Source organism: Trichomonas vaginalis, chromosome III (genome assembly GCF_026262505.1).
Source record: "Trichomonas vaginalis G3 chromosome III, whole genome shotgun sequence".
Lineage (NCBI taxonomy): Eukaryota > Parabasalia > Trichomonadida > Trichomonadidae > Trichomonas > Trichomonas vaginalis.
The window spans coordinates 19694195-19719029 of NC_067205.1; the positions used below are offsets into that span (position 1 = coordinate 19694195).

General features: G+C 28.4%; 7 protein-coding genes and 1 pseudogene across 8 annotated transcripts, besides 1 other annotated feature; 5 read left to right on the forward strand and 3 right to left on the reverse strand.

Moving 5' to 3' along the window:
- Nucleotides 1-3470: 3470 nt before the first annotated feature.
- On the forward strand, nucleotides 3471-4272 carry TVAGG3_0732010 (spectrin binding; the record flags this gene model as incomplete). Its single annotated transcript, XM_051244567.1, has 1 exon — nucleotides 3471-4272. A coding segment is annotated over one exon (802 nt), but the record flags the coding sequence as incomplete, so codon positions are not given.
- Nucleotides 4273-4355: 83 nt separating this feature from the next.
- TVAGG3_0732020 (spectrin binding) lies at nucleotides 4356-4757 on the forward strand (the record flags this gene model as incomplete). The annotated part of the gene is made up of 1 exon (XM_051244568.1): nucleotides 4356-4757. The coding sequence occupies one exon, from the start codon at nucleotides 4356-4358 to the stop codon at nucleotides 4755-4757; it is 402 nt and encodes a 133-aa protein (XP_051091155.1).
- Nucleotides 4758-9487: 4730 nt separating this feature from the next.
- Nucleotides 9488-11782, forward strand: TVAGG3_0732030 (spectrin binding; the record flags this gene model as incomplete). The annotated part of the gene is made up of 1 exon (XM_051244569.1): nucleotides 9488-11782. A coding segment is annotated over one exon (2295 nt), but the record flags the coding sequence as incomplete, so codon positions are not given.
- Nucleotides 11783-13542: 1760 nt separating this feature from the next.
- Nucleotides 13543-15798, reverse strand: TVAGG3_0732040 (S-layer like family, C-terminal region-containing protein; the record flags this gene model as incomplete). Its single annotated transcript, XM_051244570.1, has 1 exon — nucleotides 13543-15798. One exon carries the CDS (start codon nucleotides 15796-15798, stop codon nucleotides 13543-13545), a length of 2256 nt encoding a protein of 751 aa, XP_051091157.1.
- Nucleotides 15799-17972: 2174 nt separating this feature from the next.
- On the forward strand, nucleotides 17973-21745 carry TVAGG3_0732050 (annotated as a pseudogene). The gene has a single exon: nucleotides 17976-21699. A coding segment is annotated over exon 1 (3724 nt).
- Nucleotides 21746-22235: 490 nt separating this feature from the next.
- On the forward strand, nucleotides 22236-22815 carry TVAGG3_0732060 (uncharacterized protein; the record flags this gene model as incomplete). The annotated part of the gene is made up of 1 exon (XM_001302357.1): nucleotides 22253-22777. One exon carries the CDS (start codon nucleotides 22253-22255, stop codon nucleotides 22775-22777), a length of 525 nt encoding a protein of 174 aa, XP_001302358.1.
- Nucleotides 22816-22954: 139 nt separating this feature from the next.
- TVAGG3_0732070 (Lys63-specific deubiquitinase protein) lies at nucleotides 22955-23548 on the reverse strand (the record flags this gene model as incomplete). Its single annotated transcript, XM_001302356.1, has 1 exon — nucleotides 22955-23548. The coding sequence occupies one exon, from the start codon at nucleotides 23546-23548 to the stop codon at nucleotides 22955-22957; it is 594 nt and encodes a 197-aa protein (XP_001302357.1).
- A 280-nt stretch (nucleotides 23549-23828) lies between these two features.
- On the reverse strand, nucleotides 23829-24514 carry TVAGG3_0732080 (phosphoprotein phosphatase protein; the record flags this gene model as incomplete). Its single annotated transcript, XM_001302355.1, has 1 exon — nucleotides 23846-24463. The coding sequence occupies one exon, from the start codon at nucleotides 24461-24463 to the stop codon at nucleotides 23846-23848; it is 618 nt and encodes a 205-aa protein (XP_001302356.1).
- A 64-nt stretch (nucleotides 24515-24578) lies between these two features.
- Nucleotides 24579-24835: part of a mobile genetic element that runs on past the window's edge.

A 24835-nucleotide genomic window follows, 5' to 3' on the forward strand; every position in this document is an offset into this window, starting at 1 on the left:
TTTTTGTTGAAATAATACATAATTGTAGCTGTTGAATTTCCTTTTGAATAACTGGCAATTCCTGATAATGTCAATTCTTGATCAATATTTTTCCTTAGTTCAGTTGAATTTATATTTAAGTTTGATAGATTAAGTTTATTTGTATATCCAAATGAAAATTCATAAGATATATTATTAGATTGTTGATCATCACATTTGGCTTGTAAAGTTAATATGTGGTCACCATAATCTAAACCGTAAATATAAATATAATCAGATTCATTTAATTGTGTTTTGCCATTTGTGTAATAGTACTCATAATCTTTTTGTAATGAATCAACATAAAAATATAAATACATATAATTACCTGGAATGTTATAAAAAGTAATATTATATTCAAATCTCCATGAATATGAATAGGTTTTCTCAGGAATATAAGATAATTCAATCCTAAATCCATTATTTTCAAGTAAATTTTTATTGTTGTTAAGTTTATGATTATGATTTAATTCGATTTCGTTTTCCGAAAAATTATCTTCCGAAATTTCAACAAAGTTGTTCGGTTTTCCAGCATCATTTTGAAATTCTGATTTACTTTCACTTAATAATGTATTATGAAACATTCCTTTTTCGTTAATTCGTTCATTTATCTTGATTTCGGAAATATTTTTGCTTCATGGTTATAGTGTAGTGATAATATGTAATGTTAAGAATTATCATATTTTGTAGATGTAACAGAACAAATGTAATTTCTTGTTTCAAAATTATTTGTATTAAATTTAAAAGTTTTTGGATAGCTGTCGTTCATTTTCATTCATTTATTGCTGTTATTCGTAATAGATTGTTTCTTTGTGAATGAAATTTGACTCTATGCCTTCAAATTAATGAAAGCATTCATCAAATTTCGGATTAAAAAAATATTGATAATTTTGTTTGTTTTCTACGGGCACTTTATGACCCAAAAAGTATATAAAATTGGAATTATCTTGATTATGATTATTTTTATTTCTGAGGCATAACAGTATTTGAATTAAAAATAATCGTAGTTGCGAAATGACACTTTTTTGGTTGATGGAGTGGAGCTTACATGCAAAATTCATCAAGAACGCTGCATATTTAAATCATTTGGATGAAATTTATAAACAATTTTCAAAGCATTTAGACATTTTACAAAGGATTAATTTTTTTTATTACAAATCTGATCCAACTATCAAAAGATATGAATTAGATTCAAATGAACTCCCAGAATTCTTAAGATTATTCCCGGAAAAAGAGGATCCTCAAGCTTATATTAATTATTGTCAAGAAAATGGAATTATTCATAGCTTTGACATTTATAATTATTCTTCATCTAAAAAAATTGTAGTTAGTCGTATGAAATTACATATTGATTTATCTGATCTCGATATAAAAGAAAGTTTTAATTCATTTGTTGTAATTCATACTATTTTTCTTTATTACGGCAGTATAAAGAATGCATTATTTTCATTTCACGAAATTGATGTTAAATATCAGCCAATTATCATTGATGAAATTAAAAACAATAATTTAATCAAAGATGCCAATTTGAAAAAGGGATCAAAAACACTCTTGATATATGCATGTGAAAATAACTTTACAGAATTGGCAATGGCGTTACTTGAATTACCTGCTGATTACAAAATAAAAGATGAACTTGGAAACACATCTATTTATTATTGTATTAAGAATTCTAATTCTTTATTAGTTCAAAATCATTTTCAATATAGTATTTACTTACTTGATCAAAACAATAGTGTATCATTTCCACTTGACTTAGCTCTTAAATCATCTGATGAATTGATTAAAACACAAGTCTGTAAATATTTCTTTCATCATAAATGGAATATTAATGATGAAGGTGAAAAAATGAAACAATACTTTAAAAAAGCCAGCGATGAAATCAAAGTTGAGTTAATACACAAATCAATTGAAATTTTCAATTCTCAGTATTATTCATTCTTTTTCGAAAATGTTGATGATCAATTTATTGACAAATATGATTTACTTACTTATGCATATGTAAATATCGTAAAACCAAATGAATCAGAAGGTCAAATTTATGCTTTATTGTATCAATTGTTGATAAGAAATGTAAGTATATCGAAATTGACAGAAGCAATTATTGAAAGAAAAGATGTTTCATTCTTCAAGTTCTTATTCTCAAATAATGATAAAAGTAAAAGAAAAATTAGCGATATTATTTTCAGTAATGGAAAAACTTTAAGAGCAGTTTTGAGCGACCTTGCGTCAGAAGACAAATGTTACAAAGAAATGCTTGATAGCATTACTTCTAATTTCAAAATAACAGTCAGTACATGGGAAATTATTGAATATCAAATGGCGACGTTTAGAACTCTTTTTGAAGGTGATCAAAATCTAATATATCAAGAGTTTATCTCCGAACCAATGTTATTTGTGATTTTCAATTTTTTAAAATCAATTTATGATGGAAACACATCTCAAGTCCTATATTGTATTAATAATGGTATGGATGTTAATATTGTTTTTGATGGTATTCATCCAATAATGCTTTGTAATGACCTAGAAATGCTAAAATTATTGATAGAAAAAGGCTCAAATTTTGCTCAAAAAATTTCCTTAACTGTTAGTCCATCCACAGTTTTGGGAATGGAATGGTTTAATCCAGAACACATTATTGATTCAGAGTCAAATTATTATGTCGAATATTATCCAGTTCATGCTATTGTTCGATATTGTAATCATGAAATGTTGAATTACTGTGTTTCTTGTGGATTGAAACTCAATATTCTTGATTCTCAAAATAACACTTTAATGCATCATGCAGCTGTTAGAGATTCGAAAATCGATCCAAATGCAAGTATGATCAAATACCTTTTTAAAAAAAATTAAGTATTAAAACAGAAAATATTGATGGCATTCTCCCCATCCACTTTGCTCTGATAAAAAACCCTGCAGCTGCAAAATTCTTAATCGAAAATAGAGCTGATCTTGGGGCAAAAGATAGATATGGAGAGATCCCTCTTCATTATGCAGTTGCATACAGTACACCAGAAATTGTTGACCTTTTATTAAGCAAAAAAAGAAATTATGATATTTGTAATAATAATTTACAATATCCAATCAACGCGATTAAATATCAAACAAATACAAGAACGATTATTCAAATCCTTCAAGTATTCGTTAACCATGGTGCCTCATTAGATCTTCCATCATATTATGATGGAGATACAATAATATTTAAATATTTAAAGAATTACGAAGTTTTAAGGTTCTTAATCGATAATGGTGCCGATCTAAATCATACTAATTATAAAGTTGGAACACCATTGTCAGAATGCATAATTACCGATAATTACGTTGGAGCCAAAATGCTTCTGGAAGGTGGTGCTGATGTAAATCAAAGCAACCACATGGCTAAATCGGTATTGTTCATGTGCAAAAATACAGAATTCATGAAGTTAATCTTACAATTTCACCCCATTCTTTATATGGATTCTGTCAAGCTCTATATAAGACGGAGGTATATTGAAATTGTAAAGGAATTAATCAAGTATTACCCAAAGGAAGATCACTATTCAATCTTTGCTGAAGCAATTAGTATTGGTTCTTATGAACTTGTAGAATATATGATTTATCATGGTTTCGACTTTCATTCAGCAAGTATTGATGGTAAAACTCCTATCTTTGATGCAATTTTGTATAATCAGGTTGATATTCTCCAACTCCTCATTAAAAGTGGTGCTGAGCTTGAATTCACTAATATTTATGGAGAAACTGCTCTTATGGCAGCAACATCTATGCTCTCTCAAACATTGGAAATGAATGATTATATGAAGCTAATAATATCCTATAACCCATCTGATTCATTAAAACTTCTTATTAATCAAGGCGTAAATTACCATGCATTAAATAAAAATGGCCATAATGTAACACAAAATGCAATTATTAATGGACTTATTTCAGCTTGGAATGTATTGAGTCCATTATCTCTTCCTCCTTTGACAATAAATCAAGAAGAAATAAGAGAACTCCGAGAAAAATTAAAAGACAGTGATGAGACTTTATTTACATATATTTCAAAGCACGATGACGAATGGTTTTATGCGGTGCACAATAGTATCTTTGAGAACAATGACAAGTACCCTGATGTAAATGAAGCGAATAAATATGGAGAAACTCCTGTTATGTGCGTTATTAAATATAATAAAAATCCGGCTCTTTTGGCATTACTTATCACTGCAGGTGCAGATGCTGATTTGGAATATAACGGAAAGACGCCATTGCAGATCTGTATCGAGAATGAATACACAGACAAAATAAGAGCATTTCTCCAAAACGAATGTTGTGATCTCAACAAGAAGTTTGACAATGAAATGAGTTATTTCCATCTCGCAATCAAGATGAATAAGAAACTTTCTATGCGAGCACTTGCATCATATGTATTTCCAGATTTTGTTGACAAAGACGGAAATTCATATCTTCACTATGCTGCATTGTCTAATGATCGTGAAATTACATACATTTGTCTTCATGTTCAAGAGAAATACATTGTTTACAACAATGAAAACATGAGTCCATTGATGCTTGCATCATCAATCAACTCATTCCGATACATTGATCAATTCATTGATTTTTGCGATAAACACTGGATTCCTATCAAAGACAAATATCGATCATTATTTCTTGCAGTAATGAATAGAAGTTTTGATTCTTATTATTCAATCTTGAAAATAATTTTATGTTCTGTTGACCCAAATTCAGAAAATACGAAATAGTACATGAAAGTATTGTGTTTTTATAGTTCTTTCAGCAATTCATCATCATTCAGAATCATTTAATTCCATCATGACAATTATTCAATATGAAATAATTTCTAACGCTAAGTCAAAGAATGAGAACAAACAATGAATTGTGTTTTTTATTTTTTATAAAATTTTATTATTTTATTGTTATAAAAAATTTTTTTTAAGTGGAGTAATGATATCTAATAATTATATCATAAAAATCTCAAACATTTCTTAATGATTCATTTACCTGTTTCATGCATTTTCTAATTTTTTGCAATATCTATGTCAGTTAACCGTTTGAGCTTAAAATTGAGGGGAAAAAATGAAATAAAATGTTTATTTACAAGCTTTACATAAGGTTAATGTTAATGAAAAAATGTTTTTTGGAATTGAAAAGATGTTATTATGTTTGTCATCTTTTATACTGTTGGGAACTAGAAAAAACATTAATGGTTGATGTGAAGATGATTTGTTGTCATCATCAACAACATAGATATCAAATGAATGAAGACCACATGAAACAGAATCAAGAGGAACATATTCTGAGAACGGACGAGAATTACTGTCATAAATACTAAAAGATGCCAAATCTTTATATATATCTTCATCAAGTTTGTACTTTATTGTTAATGTTCCAATCTCATCAAGATCTTCAACAACACCATAAATATAAAACTTTTTATTGACATCTTTGATGAGTGTTTGATTATCTCTCGTTGTTAATGATATTGATGGTGAATTATAATAATATTCAAATGTCGATAGAAAAGTATTGGATGATTTATTTGATTCATCAACTGCAATGACTTTAAAATAATGTAATGATTCATTAAGTTCTGAAGGGAATTCTAAATCAATGGTAAATGGATGCTCATTAACATTTAAGATTTCAATAGATTTAATATAAATGATGTTGTTGTCAATGTAAAAGTTGATTGTTACATTACCAAAACCATCAAGATCGATAACTTTACCTTCAAGATGAATACTACTGTTCAAACCTCGATGATATATACCATTATCGAATTCGTCCACAACTATTTCTGGTGGATTGTATTCGTAATATAGAGTAACGTGTTCTTCGTTTGATTTCTTGTTACGCTCATCACAACAATAAATTGTGATCTTGTGAAGAGATTCAGATAATGTTGATGGAAATTCAATTTGTTTAGAAAAAGGGATAATGCATTCTGAACTCATTTCTTCTGAAGGTAATTCTGGATATAAATCTTCATCAAATTTGTAAAAAATTGAGATGCTACCTGTACAGTCTGAATCTTGAATTGTGCCGATGATATTTATTGATTTGTTTGTAGTTCTGTAGAATGTAATACTATTTTGTGTTGAAACAGAAATAATTGGTGTATTGAAAACAAATTCAAATGTTTTACTGTAGTTTGATGATAATTTGCCGAAGCTATCTTCAATCCAAATGAAAATCGTGTGATTACTGTCTATATTGTATTGAGCAAAGTATTCCGATGCTGCAATAGAAAATGCAAAATCATGTTCATTTGTGATTATAACATTTTCAATTTCATGTCGATCACTATTGTCGAGGACGTAATAGAAGTTGACATGTTCAGCATTGTTGTCGTTTGTGAATGTTCCTGTGACAGAGATATTTGTATCAACTTTATTGTGGTATACTGATTGCGGTTCTTTGATGACAATGAGAGATAGACTGTTGAATATATATGTGAAATTGATGGTTTCTTCATTTGATATCTTAATATCTTCATCCATGCAATAAATCGTGATTTTTGAATACCTTCACTCAAATATGATGGAATGTTGATGTTTTTAGTGAATTCATGATTTGAGGAATTATAAATTGTTATCGTTTGGAGAGGGAGATCTGAATGAGAATCATCAAAATAGTATTTTATTGAAACTTTATCACTTCCATCAAGATCGGTAACGTTTCCTTTGATTTCAATTTGTTCGTTGACCCCGCGTCGAAGTTCTTGATTGTTATTTGTTGTGATAGAGATAGATGGTCTGTTATGATTGAAAATAAATTCATATTGTAGATGCTCTGATTCTATTAGAGTAGAATCAACTGCCCATATATATATTTTGTGAGATCCTTCTTGGAATGATGATGGAATTTGAATTGTGAAATTAAATGAATAATTTCCATTTTGATCAATGATTTCGATTGGTTCTGATGTCATTTTAATTTCACTTTCATTATCAAACTTGCAATATATATCAATTTGATCTTCACCACCACGATCCGAAACAGTTCCATTAACTGTGATGTTGTTATCTGTATTCTTCAAATATGATGGCTTAGGAATTGTAACAATACTGATGTTAGGATGTATATAAATGTACTCAAATGAAATATTATATAATCTGCTCTTTAAAGTATCTTTTTCTAAATATAAATGAATTGTATTAGTGAATTCTGGTAAATCATTAGGAAGATTGATTGAATTAGAGAAATTTTTACCACTTGAATCCACTTCAACACTGAATGAATTTGATTTTTTGGAATTTTCGTTGAAGTAGTATACAATTGTGGCATTGTTTTCTCCATTTGAATATATTGCAGTTCCTGATAATGTAAATGTTTGATTACTCATCTTTATAATTTCGGTTGTATTTATACTTAAATTAGATAGATTAAGTTTATCTGTATATCCAATTGAAAATTCAAAAGAATTATTCATAGAATACTGACTATGGCACTTAGCTTGCAAAGTTATTGTGTGATCACCATAACCTAAATCCCAAATGTCAATCGTTTTATATTTAAAACTTGGTTCACTGCCATATTGAAAATATACATATTTAACCTTTTGTTCTGAATCAATATAAATGAATAACTCTACTGGATCAATTGAACATAATATATAATATATCAACAAGCAAATTCTTGGAAAAGAACATTTTGCTAATATATTCAAATGAAACGGAAATTTCAACTGGAAATCCTATAATATCAAAACCAATCATATGTTCTACTATTAAAATCATCTATTATTAATAAAAATTAATTGTATTTCTGGTTTGTTGGTAAATCATCTGGAATATGGATTATTTTTGAAATTTTACCATATTTATCCACTTCAACCGTGAATGTATTTGAATTTCAAAATTATTGTTGAAACAATATATTAATTGTAGCTGTTGATTATCCAATTGAATATCTAGCTCTTCCTGATAATGTAAAATCTTTATCAACGTCCTTTGTGATTTTCTTTGGCTAATATCAAAACTTGTAAGATCGAGTTTATCTGTAAATCCATAGAAATTCAGAAGTTACATTATCAGAATATTGATTTGAACTTAGCTTGCAATTTTAATATGTGATCACCATAATCTAATCATGAAAATCAATCGATGCGTAATCATTATAGTTTGAACAATTTAATGTTTTATTGTTTCGTAGTTTTAGTAATGAATCAAAATAAAAGTATATATCCACAGAATCAACAGAATATTATATAGTTCAAAACTAAATTCAAACTTCTGTTGATTGATATGAATAGAATTCTTTCGTGGTGTACGATGATTTTAATTGAAATTCTTAATATTGACGAAATATATAAATTCTGCTTATTGAATAATTTTTTTCTAAATAAAAATAAATTGTATTTGTGTTTCTGGTAATCACTGGAATTTTGATTGATGGAGAAATTTGTACCATTAGAGTCAACTTCGACATTGTTGAATTAGATTTCATCATTTTTGTTGAATAATACATAATTGTAGCTGTTGAATTTCCTTTGAATAACTGGCAATTCCTGATAATGTCAATTCTTGATCAATATTTTCCTTAGTTCAGTTGAATTTATATTAAGTTTGATAGATTAAGTTTAAATCCAAATGAAAAATAAATATATATTATTAGATGTTGATCATCACATTTGGCTTGTAAATAATATGTGGTCACCATAATCTAACCGTAAATATAAATAAATCAGATTCATTTAATTGTGGCCATTGTGTAATAACTCATAATCTTTTTTGTAATGAATCAACATAAAAATAAAAACATATAATTACCTGGAATGTTATAAAAAAATATTATATTCAAATCTCCATGAATATGAATAGGTTTTCTCAGGAATATAAGATAATTCAATCCTAAATCCATTATTTTCAAGTAAATTTTTATTGTTGTTAAGTTTATGATTATGATTTAATTCGATTTCGTTTTCCGAAAAATTATCTTCCGAAATTTCAACAAAGTTGTTCGGTTTTCCAGCATCATTTTGAAATTCTGATTTACTTTCACTTAATAATGTATTATGAAACATTCCTTTTTCGTTAATTCGTTCATTTATCTTGATTTCGGAAATATTTTTGCTTCATGGTTATAGTGTAGTGATAATATGTAATGTTAAGAATTATCATATTTTGTAGATGTAACAGAACAAATGTAATTTCTTGTTTCAAAATTATTTGTATTAAATTTAAAAGTTTTTGGATAGCTGTCGTTCATTTTCATTCATTTATTGCTGTTATTCGTAATAGATTGTTTCTTTGTGAATGAAATTTGACTCTATGCCTTCAAATTAATGAAAGCATTCATCAAATTTCGGATTAAAAAAATATTGATAATTTTGTTTGTTTTCTACGGGCACTTTATGACCCAAAAAGTATTAAAATTGGAATTATCTTGATTATGATTATTTTTATTTCTGAGGCATAACAGTATTTGAATTAAAAATAATCGTAGTTGCGAAATGACACTTTTTTGGTTGATGGAGTGGAGCTTACATGCAAAATTCATCAAGAACGCTGCATATTTAAATCATTTGGATGAAATTTATAAACAATTTTCAAAGCATTTAGACATTTTACAAAGGATTAATTTTTTTTATTACAAATCTGATCCAACTATCAAAAGATATGAATTAGATTCAAATGAACTCCCAGAATTCTTAAGATTATTCCCGGAAAAAGAGGATCCTCAAGCTTATATTAATTATTGTCAAGAAAATGGAATTATTCATAGCTTTGACATTTATAATTATTCTTCATCTAAAAAAATTGTAGTTAGTCGTATGAAATTACATATTGATTTATCTGATCTCGATATAAAAGAAAGTTTTAATTCATTTGTTGTAATTCATACTATTTTTCTTTATTACGGCAGTATAAAGAATGCATTATTTTCATTTCACGAAATTGATGTTAAATATCAGCCAATTATCATTGATGAAATTAAAAACAATAATTTAATCAAAGATGCCAATTTGAAAAAGGGATCAAAAACACTCTTGATATATGCATGTGAAAATAACTTTACAGAATTGGCAATGGCGTTACTTGAATTACCTGCTGATTACAAAATAAAAGATGAACTTGGAAACACATCTATTTATTATTGTATTAAGAATTCTAATTCTTTATTAGTTCAAAATCATTTTCAATATAGTATTTACTTACTTGATCAAAACAATAGTGTATCATTTCCACTTGACTTAGCTCTTAAATCATCTGATGAATTGATTAAAACACAAGTCTGTAAATATTTCTTTCATCATAAATGGAATATTAATGATGAAGGTGAAAAAATGAAACAATACTTTAAAAAAGCCAGCGATGAAATCAAAGTTGAGTTAATACACAAATCAATTGAAATTTTCAATTCTCAGTATTATTCATTCTTTTTCGAAAATGTTGATGATCAATTTATTGACAAATATGATTTACTTACTTATGCATATGTAAATATCGTAAAACCAAATGAATCAGAAGGTCAAATTTATGCTTTATTGTATCAATTGTTGATAAGAAATGTAAGTATATCGAAATTGACAGAAGCAATTATTGAAAGAAAAGATGTTTCATTCTTCAAGTTCTTATTCTCAAATAATGATAAAAGTAAAAGAAAAATTAGCGATATTATTTTCAGTAATGGAAAAACTTTAAGAGCAGTTTTGAGCGACCTTGCGTCAGAAGACAAATGTTACAAAGAAATGCTTGATAGCATTACTTCTAATTTCAAAATAACAGTCAGTACATGGGAAATTATTGAATATCAAATGGCGACGTTTAGAACTCTTTTTGAAGGTGATCAAAATCTAATATATCAAGAGTTTATCTCCGAACCAATGTTATTTGTGATTTTCAATTTTTTAAAATCAATTTATGATGGAAACACATCTCAAGTCCTATATTGTATTAATAATGGTATGGATGTTAATATTGTTTTTGATGGTATTCATCCAATAATGCTTTGTAATGACCTAGAAATGCTAAAATTATTGATAGAAAAAGGCTCAAATTTTGCTCAAAAAATTTCCTTAACTGTTAGTCCATCCACAGTTTTGGGAATGGAATGGTTTAATCCAGAACACATTATTGATTCAGAGTCAAATTATTATGTCGAATATTATCCAGTTCATGCTATTGTTCGATATTGTAATCATGAAATGTTGAATTACTGTGTTTCTTGTGGATTGAAACTCAATATTCTTGATTCTCAAAATAACACTTTAATGCATCATGCAGCTGTTAGAGATTCGAAAATCGATCCAAATGCAAGTATGATCAAATACCTTTTTAAAAAGAAATTAAGTATTAAAACAGAAAATATTGATGGCATTCTCCCCATCCACTTTGCTCTGATAAAAAACCCTGCAGCTGCAAAATTCTTAATCGAAAATAGAGCTGATCTTGGGGCAAAAGATAGATATGGAGAGATCCCTCTTCATTATGCAGTTGCATACAGTACACCAGAAATTGTTGACCTTTTATTAAGCAAAAAAAGAAATTATGATATTTGTAATAATAATTTACAATATCCAATCAACGCGATTAAATATCAAACAAATACAAGAACGATTATTCAAATCCTTCAAGTATTCGTTAACCATGGTGCCTCATTAGATCTTCCATCATATTATGATGGAGATACAATAATATTTAAATATTTAAAGAATTACGAAGTTTTAAGGTTCTTAATCGATAATGGTGCCGATCTAAATCATACTAATTATAAAGTTGGAACACCATTGTCAGAATGCATAATTACCGATAATTACGTTGGAGCCAAAATGCTTCTGGAAGGTGGTGCTGATGTAAATCAAAGCAACCACATGGCTAAATCGGTATTGTTCATGTGCAAAAATACAGAATTCATGAAGTTAATCTTACAATTTCACCCCATTCTTTATATGGATTCTGTCAAGCTCTATATAAGACGGAGGTATATTGAAATTGTAAAGGAATTAATCAAGTATTACCCAAAGGAAGATCACTATTCAATCTTTGCTGAAGCAATTAGTATTGGTTCTTATGAACTTGTAGAATATATGATTTATCATGGTTTCGACTTTCATTCAGCAAGTATTGATGGTAAAACTCCTATCTTTGATGCAATTTTGTATAATCAGGTTGATATTCTCCAACTCCTCATTAAAAGTGGTGCTGAGCTTGAATTCACTAATATTTATGGAGAAACTGCTCTTATGGCAGCAACATCTATGCTCTCTCAAACATTGGAAATGAATGATTATATGAAGCTAATAATATCCTATAACCCATCTGATTCATTAAAACTTCTTATTAATCAAGGCGTAAATTACCATGCATTAAATAAAAATGGCCATAATGTAACACAAAATGCAATTATTAATGGACTTATTTCAGCTTGGAATGTATTGAGTCCATTATCTCTTCCTCCTTTGACAATAAATCAAGAAGAAATAAGAGAACTCCGAGAAAAATTAAAAGACAGTGATGAGACTTTATTTACATATATTTCAAAGCACGATGACGAATGGTTTTATGCGGTGCACAATAGTATCTTTGAGAACAATGACAAGTACCCTGATGTAAATGAAGCGAAATAAATATGGAGAACTCCTGTTATGTGCGTTATTAAATATAATAAAAATCCGGCTCTTTTGGCATTACTTATCACTGCAGGTGCAGATGCTGATTTGGAATATAACGGAAAGACGCCATTGCAGATCTGTATCGAGAATGAATACACAGACAAAATAAGAGCATTTCTCCAAAACGAATGTTGTGATCTCAACAAGAAGTTTGACAATGAAATGAGTTATTTCCATCTCGCAATCAAGATGAATAAGAAACTTTCTATGCGAGCACTTGCATCATATGTATTTCCAGATTTTGTTGACAAAGACGGAAATTCATATCTTCACTATGCTGCATTGTCTAATGATCGTGAAATTACATACATTTGTCTTCATGTTCAAGAGAAATACATTGTTTACAACAATGAAAACATGAGTCCATTGATGCTTGCATCATCAATCAACTCATTCCGATACATTGATCAATTCATTGATTTTTGCGATAAACACTGGATCCTATCAAAGAACAATATCGATCATTATTTCTTGCAGTAATGAATAGAAGTTTTGATTCTTATTATTCAATCTTGAAAATAATTTTATGTTCTGTTGACCCAAATTCAGAAAATACGAAATAGTACATGAAAGTATTGTGTTTTTATAGTTCTTTCAGCAATTCATCATCATTCAGAATCATTTAATTCCATCATGACAATTATTCAATATGAAATAATTTCTAACGCTAAGTCAAAGAATGAGAACAAACAATGAATTGTGTTTTTTATTTTTTATAAAATTTTATTATTTTATTGTTATAAAAAATTTTTTTTAAGTGGAGTAATGATATCTAATAATTATATCATAAAAATCTCAAACATTTCTTAATGATTCATTTACCTGTTTCATGCATTTTCTAATTTTTTGCAATATCTATGTCAGTTAACCGTTTGAGCTTAAAATTGAGGGGAAAAAATGAAATAAAATGTTTATTTACAAGCTTTACATAAGGTTAATGTTAATGAAAAAATGTTTTTTGGAATTGAAAAGATGTTATTATGTTTGTCATCTTTTATACTGTTGGGAACTAGAAAAAACATTAATGGTTGATGTGAAGATGATTTGTTGTCATCATCAACAACATAGATATCAAATGAATGAAGACCACATGAAACAGAATCAAGAGGAACATATTCTGAGAACGGACGAGAATTACTGTCATAAATACTAAAAGATGCCAAATCTTTATATATATCTTCATCAAGTTTGTACTTTATTGTTAATGTTCCAATCTCATCAAGATCTTCAACAACACCATAAATATAAAACTTTTTATTGACATCTTTGATGAGTGTTTGATTATCTCTCGTTGTTAATGATATTGATGGTGAATTATAATAATATTCAAATGTCGATAGAAAAGTATTGGATGATTTATTTGATTCATCAACTGCAATGACTTTAAAATAATGTAATGATTCATTAAGTTCTGAAGGGAATTCTAAATCAATGGTAAATGGATGCTCATTAACATTTAAGATTTCAATAGATTTAATATAAATGATGTTGTTGTCAATGTAAAAGTTGATTGTTACATTACCAAAACCATCAAGATCGATAACTTTACCTTCAAGATGAATACTACTGTTCAAACCTCGATGATATATACCATTATCGAATTCGTCCACAACTATTTCTGGTGGATTGTATTCGTAATATAGAGTAACGTGTTCTTCGTTTGATTTCTTGTTACGCTCATCACAACAATAAATTGTGATCTTGTGAAGAGATTCAGATAATGTTGATGGAAATTCAATTTGTTTAGAAAAAGGGATAATGCATTCTGAACTCATTTCTTCTGAAGGTAATTCTGGATATAAATCTTCATCAAATTTGTAAAAAATTGAGATGCTACCTGTACAGTCTGAATCTTGAATTGTGCCGATGATATTTATTGATTTGTTTGTAGTTCTGTAGAATGTAATACTATTTTGTGTTGAAACAGAAATAATTGGTGTATTGAAAACAAATTCAAATGTTTTACTGTAGTTTGATGATAATTTGCCGAAGCTATCTTCAATCCAAATGAAAATCGTGTGATTACTGTCTATATTGTATTGAGCAAAGTATTCCGATGCTGCAATAGAAAATGCAAAATCATGTTCATTTGTGATTATAACATTTTCAATTTCATGTCGATCACTATTGTCGAGGACGTAATAGAAGTTGACATGTTCAGCATTGTTGTCGTTTGTGAATGTTCCTGTGACAGAGATATTTGTATCAACTTTATTGTGGTATACTGATTGCGGTTCTTTGATGACAATGAGAGATAGACTGTTGAATATATATGTGAAATTGATGGTTTCTTCATTTGATATCTTAATATCTTCATCCATGCAATAAATCGTGATTTTGTGAATACCTTCACTCAAATATGATGGAATGTTGATGTTTTTAGTGAATTCATGATTTGAGGAATTATAAATTGTTATCGTTTGGAGAGGGAGATCTGAATGAGAATCATCAAAATAGTATTTTATTGAAACTTTATCACTTCCATCAAGATCGGTAACGTTTCCTTTGATTTCAATTTGTTCGTTGACCCCGCGTCGAAGTTCTTGATTGTTATTTGTTGTGATAGAGATAGATGGTCTGTTATGATTGAAAATAAATTCATATTGTAGATGCTCTGATTCTATTAGAGTAGAATCAACTGCCCATATATATATTTTGTGAGATCCTTCTTGGAATGATGATGGAATTTGAATTGTGAAATTAAATGAATAATTTCCATTTTGATCAATGATTTCGATTGGTTCTGATGTCATTTTAATTTCACTTTCATTATCAAACTTGCAATATATATCAATTTGATCTTCACCACCACGATCCGAAACAGTTCCATTAACTGTGATGTTGTTATCTGTATTCTTCAAATATGATGGCTTAGGAATTGTAACAATACTGATGTTAGGATGTATATAAATGTACTCAAATGAAATATTATATAATCTGCTCTTTAAAGTATCTTTTTCTAAATATAAATGAATTGTATTAGTGAATTCTGGTAAATCATTAGGAAGATTGATTGAATTAGAGAAATTTTTACCACTTGAATCCACTTCAACACTGAATGAATTTGATTTTTTGGAATTTTCGTTGAAGTAGTATACAATTGTGGCATTGTTTTCTCCATTTGAATATATTGCAGTTCCTGATAATGTAAATGTTTGATTACTCATCTTTATAATTTCGGTTGTATTTATACTTAAATTAGATAGATTAAGTTTATCTGTATATCCAATTGAAAATTCAAAAGAATTATTCATAGAATACTGACTATGGCACTTAGCTTGCAAAGTTATTGTGTGATCACCATAACCTAAATCCCAAATGTCAATCGTTTTATATTTAAAACTTGGTTCACTGCCATATTGAAAATATACATATTTAACCTTTTGTTCTGAATCAATATAAATGAATAACTCTACTGGATCAATTGGAACATAATATATAATATATCCAACAAGCAAATTCATTGGCGGTGGAAAAGAATACATTTTGCTAATATATTCAAATGAAACGGAAATTTCAACTGGAAATCCTATAATATCAAAACCAATACTATATGTTCTACTATTAAAATCATCTATTATTAAATAAAAATTAATTGTATTTCTGGTTTGTGGTAAATCATCTGGAATATGGATTATTTTTTCGAAATTTTTACCATATTTATCCACTTCAACCGTGAATGTATTTGAATTTTCAAAATTATTGTTGAAACAATATATAATTGTAGCTGTTGATTATCCAATTGAATATCTAGCTCTTCCTGATAATGTAAAATCTTTATCAACGTCCTTTGTGATTTCTCTTTGGCTAATATCAAAACTTGGTAGATCGAGTTTATCTGTAAATCCATATGAAAATTCAGAAGTTACATTATCAGAATATTGATTTGAACCCTTAGCTTGCAATTTTAATATGTGATCACCATAATCTAATCCATGAAAATCAATCGATGCGTAATCATTATAGTTTGAACAATTTAATGTTTCATATTGTTTCGTAGTTTTTAGTAATGAATCAAAATAAAAGTATATTTCCACAGAATCAACAGGAATATTATATAGTTCAAAACTAACATTCAAACCTTCTGTTGATTGATATGAATAGAATTCTTTCGGTGGTACGATGATTTTAATTGAAATTCTTGTAATATTGAACGAAATATGATAAATTCTGCTTATTGAATAATTTTTTTCTAAATAAAAATAAATTGTATTTGTGGTTTCTGGTAAATCACTGGGAATTTTGATTGAGATGGAGAAATTTGTTACCATTAGAGTCAACTTCGACATTGGTTGAATTAGGATTTTCATCATTTTTGTTGAAATAATACATAATTGTAGCTGTTGAATTTCCTTTTGAATAACTGGCAATTCCTGATAATGTCAATTCTTGATCAATATTTTTCCTTAGTTCAGTTGAATTTATATTTAAGTTTGATAGATTAAGTTTATTTGTATATCCAAATGAAAATTCATAAGATATATTATTAGATTGTTGATCATCACATTTGGCTTGTAAAGTTAATATGTGGTCACCATAATCTAAACCGTAAATATAAATATAATCAGATTCATTTAATTGTGTTTTGCCATTTGTGTAATAGTACTCATAATCTTTTTGTAATGAATCAACATAAAAATATAAATACATATAATTACCTGGAATGTTATAAAAAGTAATATTATATTCAAATCTCCATGAATATGAATAGGTTTTCTCAGGAATATAAGATAATTCAATCCTAAATCCATTATTTTCAAGTAAATTTTTATTGTTGTTAAGTTTATGATTATGATTTAATTCGATTTCGTTTTCCGAAAAATTATCTTCCGAAATTTCAACAAAGTTGTTCGGTTTTCCAGCATCATTTTGAAATTCTGATTTACTTTCACTTAATAATGTATTATGAAACATTCCTTTTTCGTTAATTCGTTCATTTATCTTGATTTCGGAAATATTTTTGCTTCATGGTTATAGTGTAGTGATAATATGTAATGTTAAGAATTATCATATTTTGTAGATGTAACAGAACAAATGTAATTTCTTGTTTCAAAATTATTTGTATTAAATTTAAAAGTTTTTGGATAGCTGTCGTTCATTTTCATTCATTTATTGCTGTTATTCGTAATAGATTGTTTCTTTGTGAATGAAATTTGACTCTATGCCTTCAAATTAATGAAAGCATTCATCAAATTTCGGATTAAAAAAATATTGATAATTTTGTTTGTTTTCTACGGGCACTTTATGACCCAAAAAGTATATAAAATTGGAATTATCTTGATTATGATTATTTTTATTTCTGAGGCATAACAGTATTTGAATTAAAAATAATCGTAGTTGCGAAATGACACTTTTTTGGTTGATGGAGTGGAGCTTACATGCAAAATTCATCAAGAACGCTGCATATTTAAATCATTTGGATGAAATTTATAAACAATTTTCAAAGCATTTAGACATTTTACAAAGGATTAATTTTTTTTATTACAAATCTGATCCAACTATCAAAAGATATGAATTAGATTCAAATGAACTCCCAGAATTCTTAAGATTATTCCGGAAAAAGAGGATCCTCAAGCTTATATTAATTATTGTCAAGAAAATGGAATTATTCATAGCTTTGACATTTATAATTATTCTTCATCTAAAAAAATTGTAGTTAGTCGTATGAAATTACATATTGATTTATCTGATCTCGATATAAAAGAAAGTTTTAATTCATTTGTTGTAATTCATACTATTTTTCTTTATTACGGCAGTATAAAGAATGCATTATTTTCATTTCACGAAATTGATGTTAAATATCAGCCAATTATCATTGATGAAATTAAAAACAATAATTTAATCAAAGATGCCAATTTGAAAAAGGGATCAAAAACACTCTTGATATATGCATGTGAAAATAACTTTACAGAATTGGCAATGGCGTTACTTGAATTACCTGCTGATTACAAAATAAAAGATGAACTTGGAAACACATCTATTTATTATTGTATTAAGAATTCTAATTCTTTATTAGTTCAAAATCATTTTCAATATAGTATTTACTTACTTGATCAAAACAATAGTGTATCATTTCCACTTGACTTAGCTCTTAAATCATCTGATGAATTGATTAAAACACAAGTCTGTAAATATTTCTTTCATCATAAATGGAATATTAATGATGAAGGTGAAAAAATGAAACAATACTTTAAAAAAGCCAGCGATGAAATCAAAGTTGAGTTAATACACAAATCAATTGAAATTTTCAATTCTCAGTATTATTCATTCTTTTTCGAAAATGTTGATGATCAATTTATTGACAAATATGATTTACTTACTTATGCATATGTAAATATCGTAAAACCAAATGAATCAGAAGGTCAAATTTATGCTTTATTGTATCAATTGTTGATAAGAAATGTAAGTATATCGAAATTGACAGAAGCAATTATTGAAAGAAAAGATGTTTCATTCTTCAAGTTCTTATTCTCAAATAATGATAAAAGTAAAAGAAAAATTAGCGATATTATTTTCAGTAATGGAAAAACTTTAAGAGCAGTTTTGAGCGACCTTGCGTCAGAAGACAAATGTTACAAAGAAATGCTTGATAGCATTACTTCTAATTTCAAAATAACAGTCAGTACATGGGAAATTATTGAATATAAAATGGCGACGTTTAGAACTCTTTTGAAGGTGATCAAAATCTAATATATCAAGAGTTTATCTCCGAACCAATGTTATTTGTGATTTTCAATTTTTTAAAATCAATTTATGATGGAAACACATCTCAAGTCCTATATTGTATTAATAATGGTATGGATGTTAATATTGTTTTTGATGGTATTCATCCAATAATGCTTTGTAATGACCTAGAAATGCTAAAATTATTGATAGAAAAAGGCTCAAATTTTGCTCAAAAAATTTCCTTAACTGTTAGTCCATCCACAGTTTTGGGAATGGAATGGTTTAATCCAGAACACATTATTGATTCAGAGTCAAATTATTATGTCGAATATTATCCAGTTCATGCTATTGTTCGATATTGTAATCATGAAATGTTGAATTACTGTGTTTCTTGTGGATTGAAACTCAATATTCTTGATTCTCAAAATAACACTTTAATGCATCATGCAGCTGTTAGAGATTCGAAAATCGATCCAAATGCAAGTATGATCAAATACCTTTTTAAAAAGAAATTAAGTATTAAAACAGAAAATATTGATGGCATTCTCCCCATCCACTTTGCTCTGATAAAAAACCCTGCAGCTGCAAAATTCTTAATCGAAAATAGAGCTGATCTTGGGGCAAAAGATAGATATGGAGAGATCCCTCTTCATTATGCAGTTGCATACAGTACACCAGAAATTGTTGACCTTTTATTAAGCAAAAAAAGAAATTATGATATTTGTAATAATAATTTACAATATCCAATCAACGCGATTAAATATCAAACAAATACAAGAACGATTATTCAAATCCTTCAAGTATTCGTTAACCATGGTGCCTCATTAGATCTTCCATCATATTATGATGGAGATACAATAATATTTAAATATTTAAAGAATTACGAAGTTTTAAGGTTCTTAATCGATAATGGTGCCGATCTAAATCATACTAATTATAAAGTTGGAACACCATTGTCAGAATGCATAATTACCGATAATTACGTTGGAGCCAAAATGCTTCTGGAAGGTGGTGCTGATGTAAATCAAAGCAACCACATGGCTAAATCGGTATTGTTCATGTGCAAAAATACAGAATTCATGAAGTTAATCTTACAATTTCACCCCATTCTTTATATGGATTCTGTCAAGCTCTATATAAGACGGAGGTATATTGAAATTGTAAAGGAATTAATCAAGTATTACCCAAAGGAAGATCACTATTCAATCTTTGCTGAAGCAATTAGTATTGGTTCTTATGAACTTGTAGAATATATGATTTATCATGGTTTCGACTTTCATTCAGCAAGTATTGATGGTAAAACTCCTATCTTTGATGCAATTTTGTATAATCAGGTTGATATTCTCCAACTCCTCATTAAAAGTGGTGCTGAGCTTGAATTCACTAATATTTATGGAGAAACTGCTCTTATGGCAGCAACATCTATGCTCTCTCAAACATTGGAAATGAATGATTATATGAAGCTAATAATATCCTATAACCCATCTGATTCATTAAAACTTCTTATTAATCAAGGCGTAAATTACCATGCATTAAATAAAAATGGCCATAATGTAACACAAAATGCAATTATTAATGGACTTATTTCAGCTTGGAATGTATTGAGTCCATTATCTCTTCCTCCTTTGACAATAAATCAAGAAGAAATAAGAGAACTCCGAGAAAAATTAAAAGACAGTGATGAGACTTTATTTACATATATTTCAAAGCACGATGACGAATGGTTTTATGCGGTGCACAATAGTATCTTTGAGAACAATGACAAGTACCCTGATGTAAATGAAGCGAATAAATATGGAGAAACTCCTGTTATGTGCGTTATTAAATATAATAAAAATCCGGCTCTTTTGGCATTACTTATCACTGCAGGTGCAGATGCTGATTTGGAATATAACGGAAAGACGCCATTGCAGATCTGTATCGAGAATGAATACACAGACAAAATTAGAACTTTGTTGCATCTAAATAGCTGTGACCTCAACAAGAAGTTTGATAATAGAATGAGTTATTTCCATCTCGCAATTAAGATGAATAAGAAACTTTCTATGCGAGCACTTGCATCATATGTATTTCCAGATTTTGTTGACAAAGACGGAAATTCATATCTTCACTATGCTGCATTGTCTAATGATCGTGAAATTACATACATTTGTCTTCATGTTCAAGAGAAATACATTGTTTACAACAATGAAAACATGAGTCCATTGATGCTTGCATCATCAATCAACTCATTCCGATACATTGATCAATTCATTGATTTTTGCGATAAACACTGGATTCCTATCAAAGACAAATATCGATCATTATTTCTTGCAGTAATGAATAGAAGTTTTGATTCTTATTATTCAATCTTGAAAATAATTTTATGTTCTGTTGACCCAAACTCAGAAAATATGAAATAGACCATGAAAATATTCCGTTTCTAATATAAAACTTATTAAATGTAATATTCAATTTTATCAATATCTTCTTGGATTTGTTAAATGAATCAACGATCCCTTATATGGGCATCTAATAAAATTATTGTACTTTATTGATGCATTCTACAAATCCACTAATTTTTCGATCAAAATTATCCCAGATGAAGAAAAAGTGGAAGTCGTCACTTTTTTGAACAACAGTATCCATAATTATGCTGTAAATAAACCAACAAACTGTATAAAATTATCAGTGATAAAGATATGATCTTAAACTCGATCATATGATCGAAAAAGCATAAATAAACCCTTTTTTGAAAAATTTTCAATTCAAAAGTTCAAATATTTATGTTAAATAAAATGCAACAAAATTTCAAAAAAATTAAGATCATAAAAATAGTAAATTGAATGTGATCGCAAAATTTGAATAGAAATAGCGTGCTTTTAAGGTTTAATAATAGCATTAATTATTATTTCTACGATCAATCTTAAAAGAAAAAAAAATTTATTGATTGAAAAGAGCCGAACATTCGAATAAATGACGAAAATCACAGGTTCCTGCTCAAACAGTTTCCTGAGACTTATGGTAACCCCAGATGTTTACCATGCTGAAATATTAACATGTGTCCCTGTGAGAAGGCCATTGGATGTTCCTTCCGCCCTTCCAAAATTAGGAAAAGTTTTATCACACTCCGGATGCGTCTGTAAAACAACAAAAGGATACGTATTAATTGAATATATGTCAGCCAACCAAGTCTTCGTTTCCAAAGTGTACAATTTTATGAACGGTATGAAGGAATTTGATTTTAAGAAGTATCATTTTAAATTAGACATCGTAGAACCACAAGTTCCAAATACAAAAGTAACAGTTAAGGAGTTTACTGAGAAAATGATCGAATTTACCAAAGATAAACAATTTGATACTTTTAGCCATAACTGCCACCATGCTAGATATGATACAATGCGTTTTTATGGCATGCAATCAGATAATCCCGATGCTGGCAAATATAATTTATTCTATCAAGGTTTTGTTGACTATTTCAAGAAAGAATATAGAATTTAAGTAATCATAGAAAATCTTTTGTAAAATCCTCTTTTTCATGTCTTCTAAACTTACGAAATTTTTTTTCCCAAATTTGTCTAATACAAATCGCAGTATGGTAAAATAAAATGAATATTAAAACAAAAAATACAAACAAATATTTATGAAAAAAGAAACAAAATTAAATGTGGCGAAATTTCAATAATCAACAGTATCATTTTTGCTAGTTTCAGTATTAACATTTTCAATATTTTCCTCTTCCTCATTAGACTCTGATGGAAATTTGATCTCTGCTGGCTTATAAGGAGAACCAAAACCAGGTAATCTTTTGAGATAGCATAAAAAATGTGATAACGATATAGAATAAAGGAATCTTCCTATCCTTTCACCTCTTACAACCCAATAAGGATAATTCTGCATATTGTTTTCACCAACCAAAAGTTTACAGAGTTCTAAGGTAAAATGGTTGCAATTATGATATAATATATTATAAAAATCGCTGAGCCATTCAGGTGATTGCTTTAGCTGTCTGCAAATTTCACGACATTCCATCCGTGTTAATGAAGTTTCACCGATTTCATAGGATGAATTAAAAGATCCATTCATAACTGATGGAAGATGATTTACCTTTTCTGGACTATCTATTCCTGTGCACCCATACATTGAAAATCCATAATAATATTCGATCTTATTATCGATTACAAGGCTTGTATGAAATACTCCTATCTTGCAGCATGCAAACACTTTATTTAATGGCGTAAGATTAAATACATTGATCTTAATCTTTGCCATGAAAATCTTGCAAATCCCCTAATTTTAAACGTGCATCTCCCTGCAATTATTAAAATTACAGTCTATACAATATCTTGTGTAATTATGCATAGAAGAGTCAGTAAAATGGAATAATAACAATTAAAATCATGCAAATAATAATCGAGAGATTTGTAAAGAAGAATGATTGCCATGAAATGCGGTATTTAATCAATCTATCCTATGACTATTTAAGTTACAAAAGCTAACCTGGTTTTTTAATAATAATACTAATAATTAACAAGAGTTTATTCGTATAAAACCGAAAACAAACAAAATTTAGTAAAATAATTTCCTTGTCTGGCGGCATTCTTCGCCATGGTCTTTAACTATAGGCCTTACATCATCGGAAATTGCGCAAGTTTCAAGAAGTGGAAGTAATTTGTCAAGAAGAGTAGTATCATATGGAGTTCCAGTCCATTTGTCTATATAAATAGTATTTTGTGGATACAAATCTCTCATATGATAATTATCATCAACCATAATTACATGAGAAAGTGGTCTTCCGAACTTGCTAAGGTCCTTCTTGCATTTGTTTCCTCTAATTTTGCAAGAATCTCTATAAAATCTATGAAAATGATCAATTTGAGGGCAAAGTAGATCAAGAATTCGCTCTGCATAGTTCTGAGTACCAGCCGTAAATATGAATACTTCAAATAGTTCTGAAACTTTGTCAAGAAATATTCTGACATTTGGTCGTAAGAAAACGTAATCTGGAGAATCATCGAATTTGAGTGATTCAACATCTGAATGTGGTGGAAAGGTTGATGTGTGTATCAACGTTTCATCAAGATCAAGAACTAAAGCTTTACGAGAGTCGGTTACGATTGTTCTACGAGGGCTTGTTGGTAATGAATGAGCAATTTGTCCTGCATCTATAACAGGTAACTCAAACATTGGAAAACTAGTATCGAGAAATGTTGTTAGCCCAAAGCTGCCAGATAGTGCATACATTATGAAATATTGAAGTGATCTCAAAAATAATTTCCTTACTTCAGAAATATTTCATTTGAAAGGTACATTCACTGGGCGATAACAGTAAAATGGGATGAAAATAGGATAAATAGCATCCCTATATAGTGCCTAACAATATTTATACGGGCCAAAAAAAATTGGCTAGAGATTTGGCGAGTTAGGAAACTTAGAAAATTGTGAGGAATTTTTATTTTCGAATTTTTTTTGGAAAGTTAAAATTGTGATTAAAAATCGATTGCCGGGAGAACTAAGCATCTCATCATATATTTAAATCGATATAATTATTAAATAATA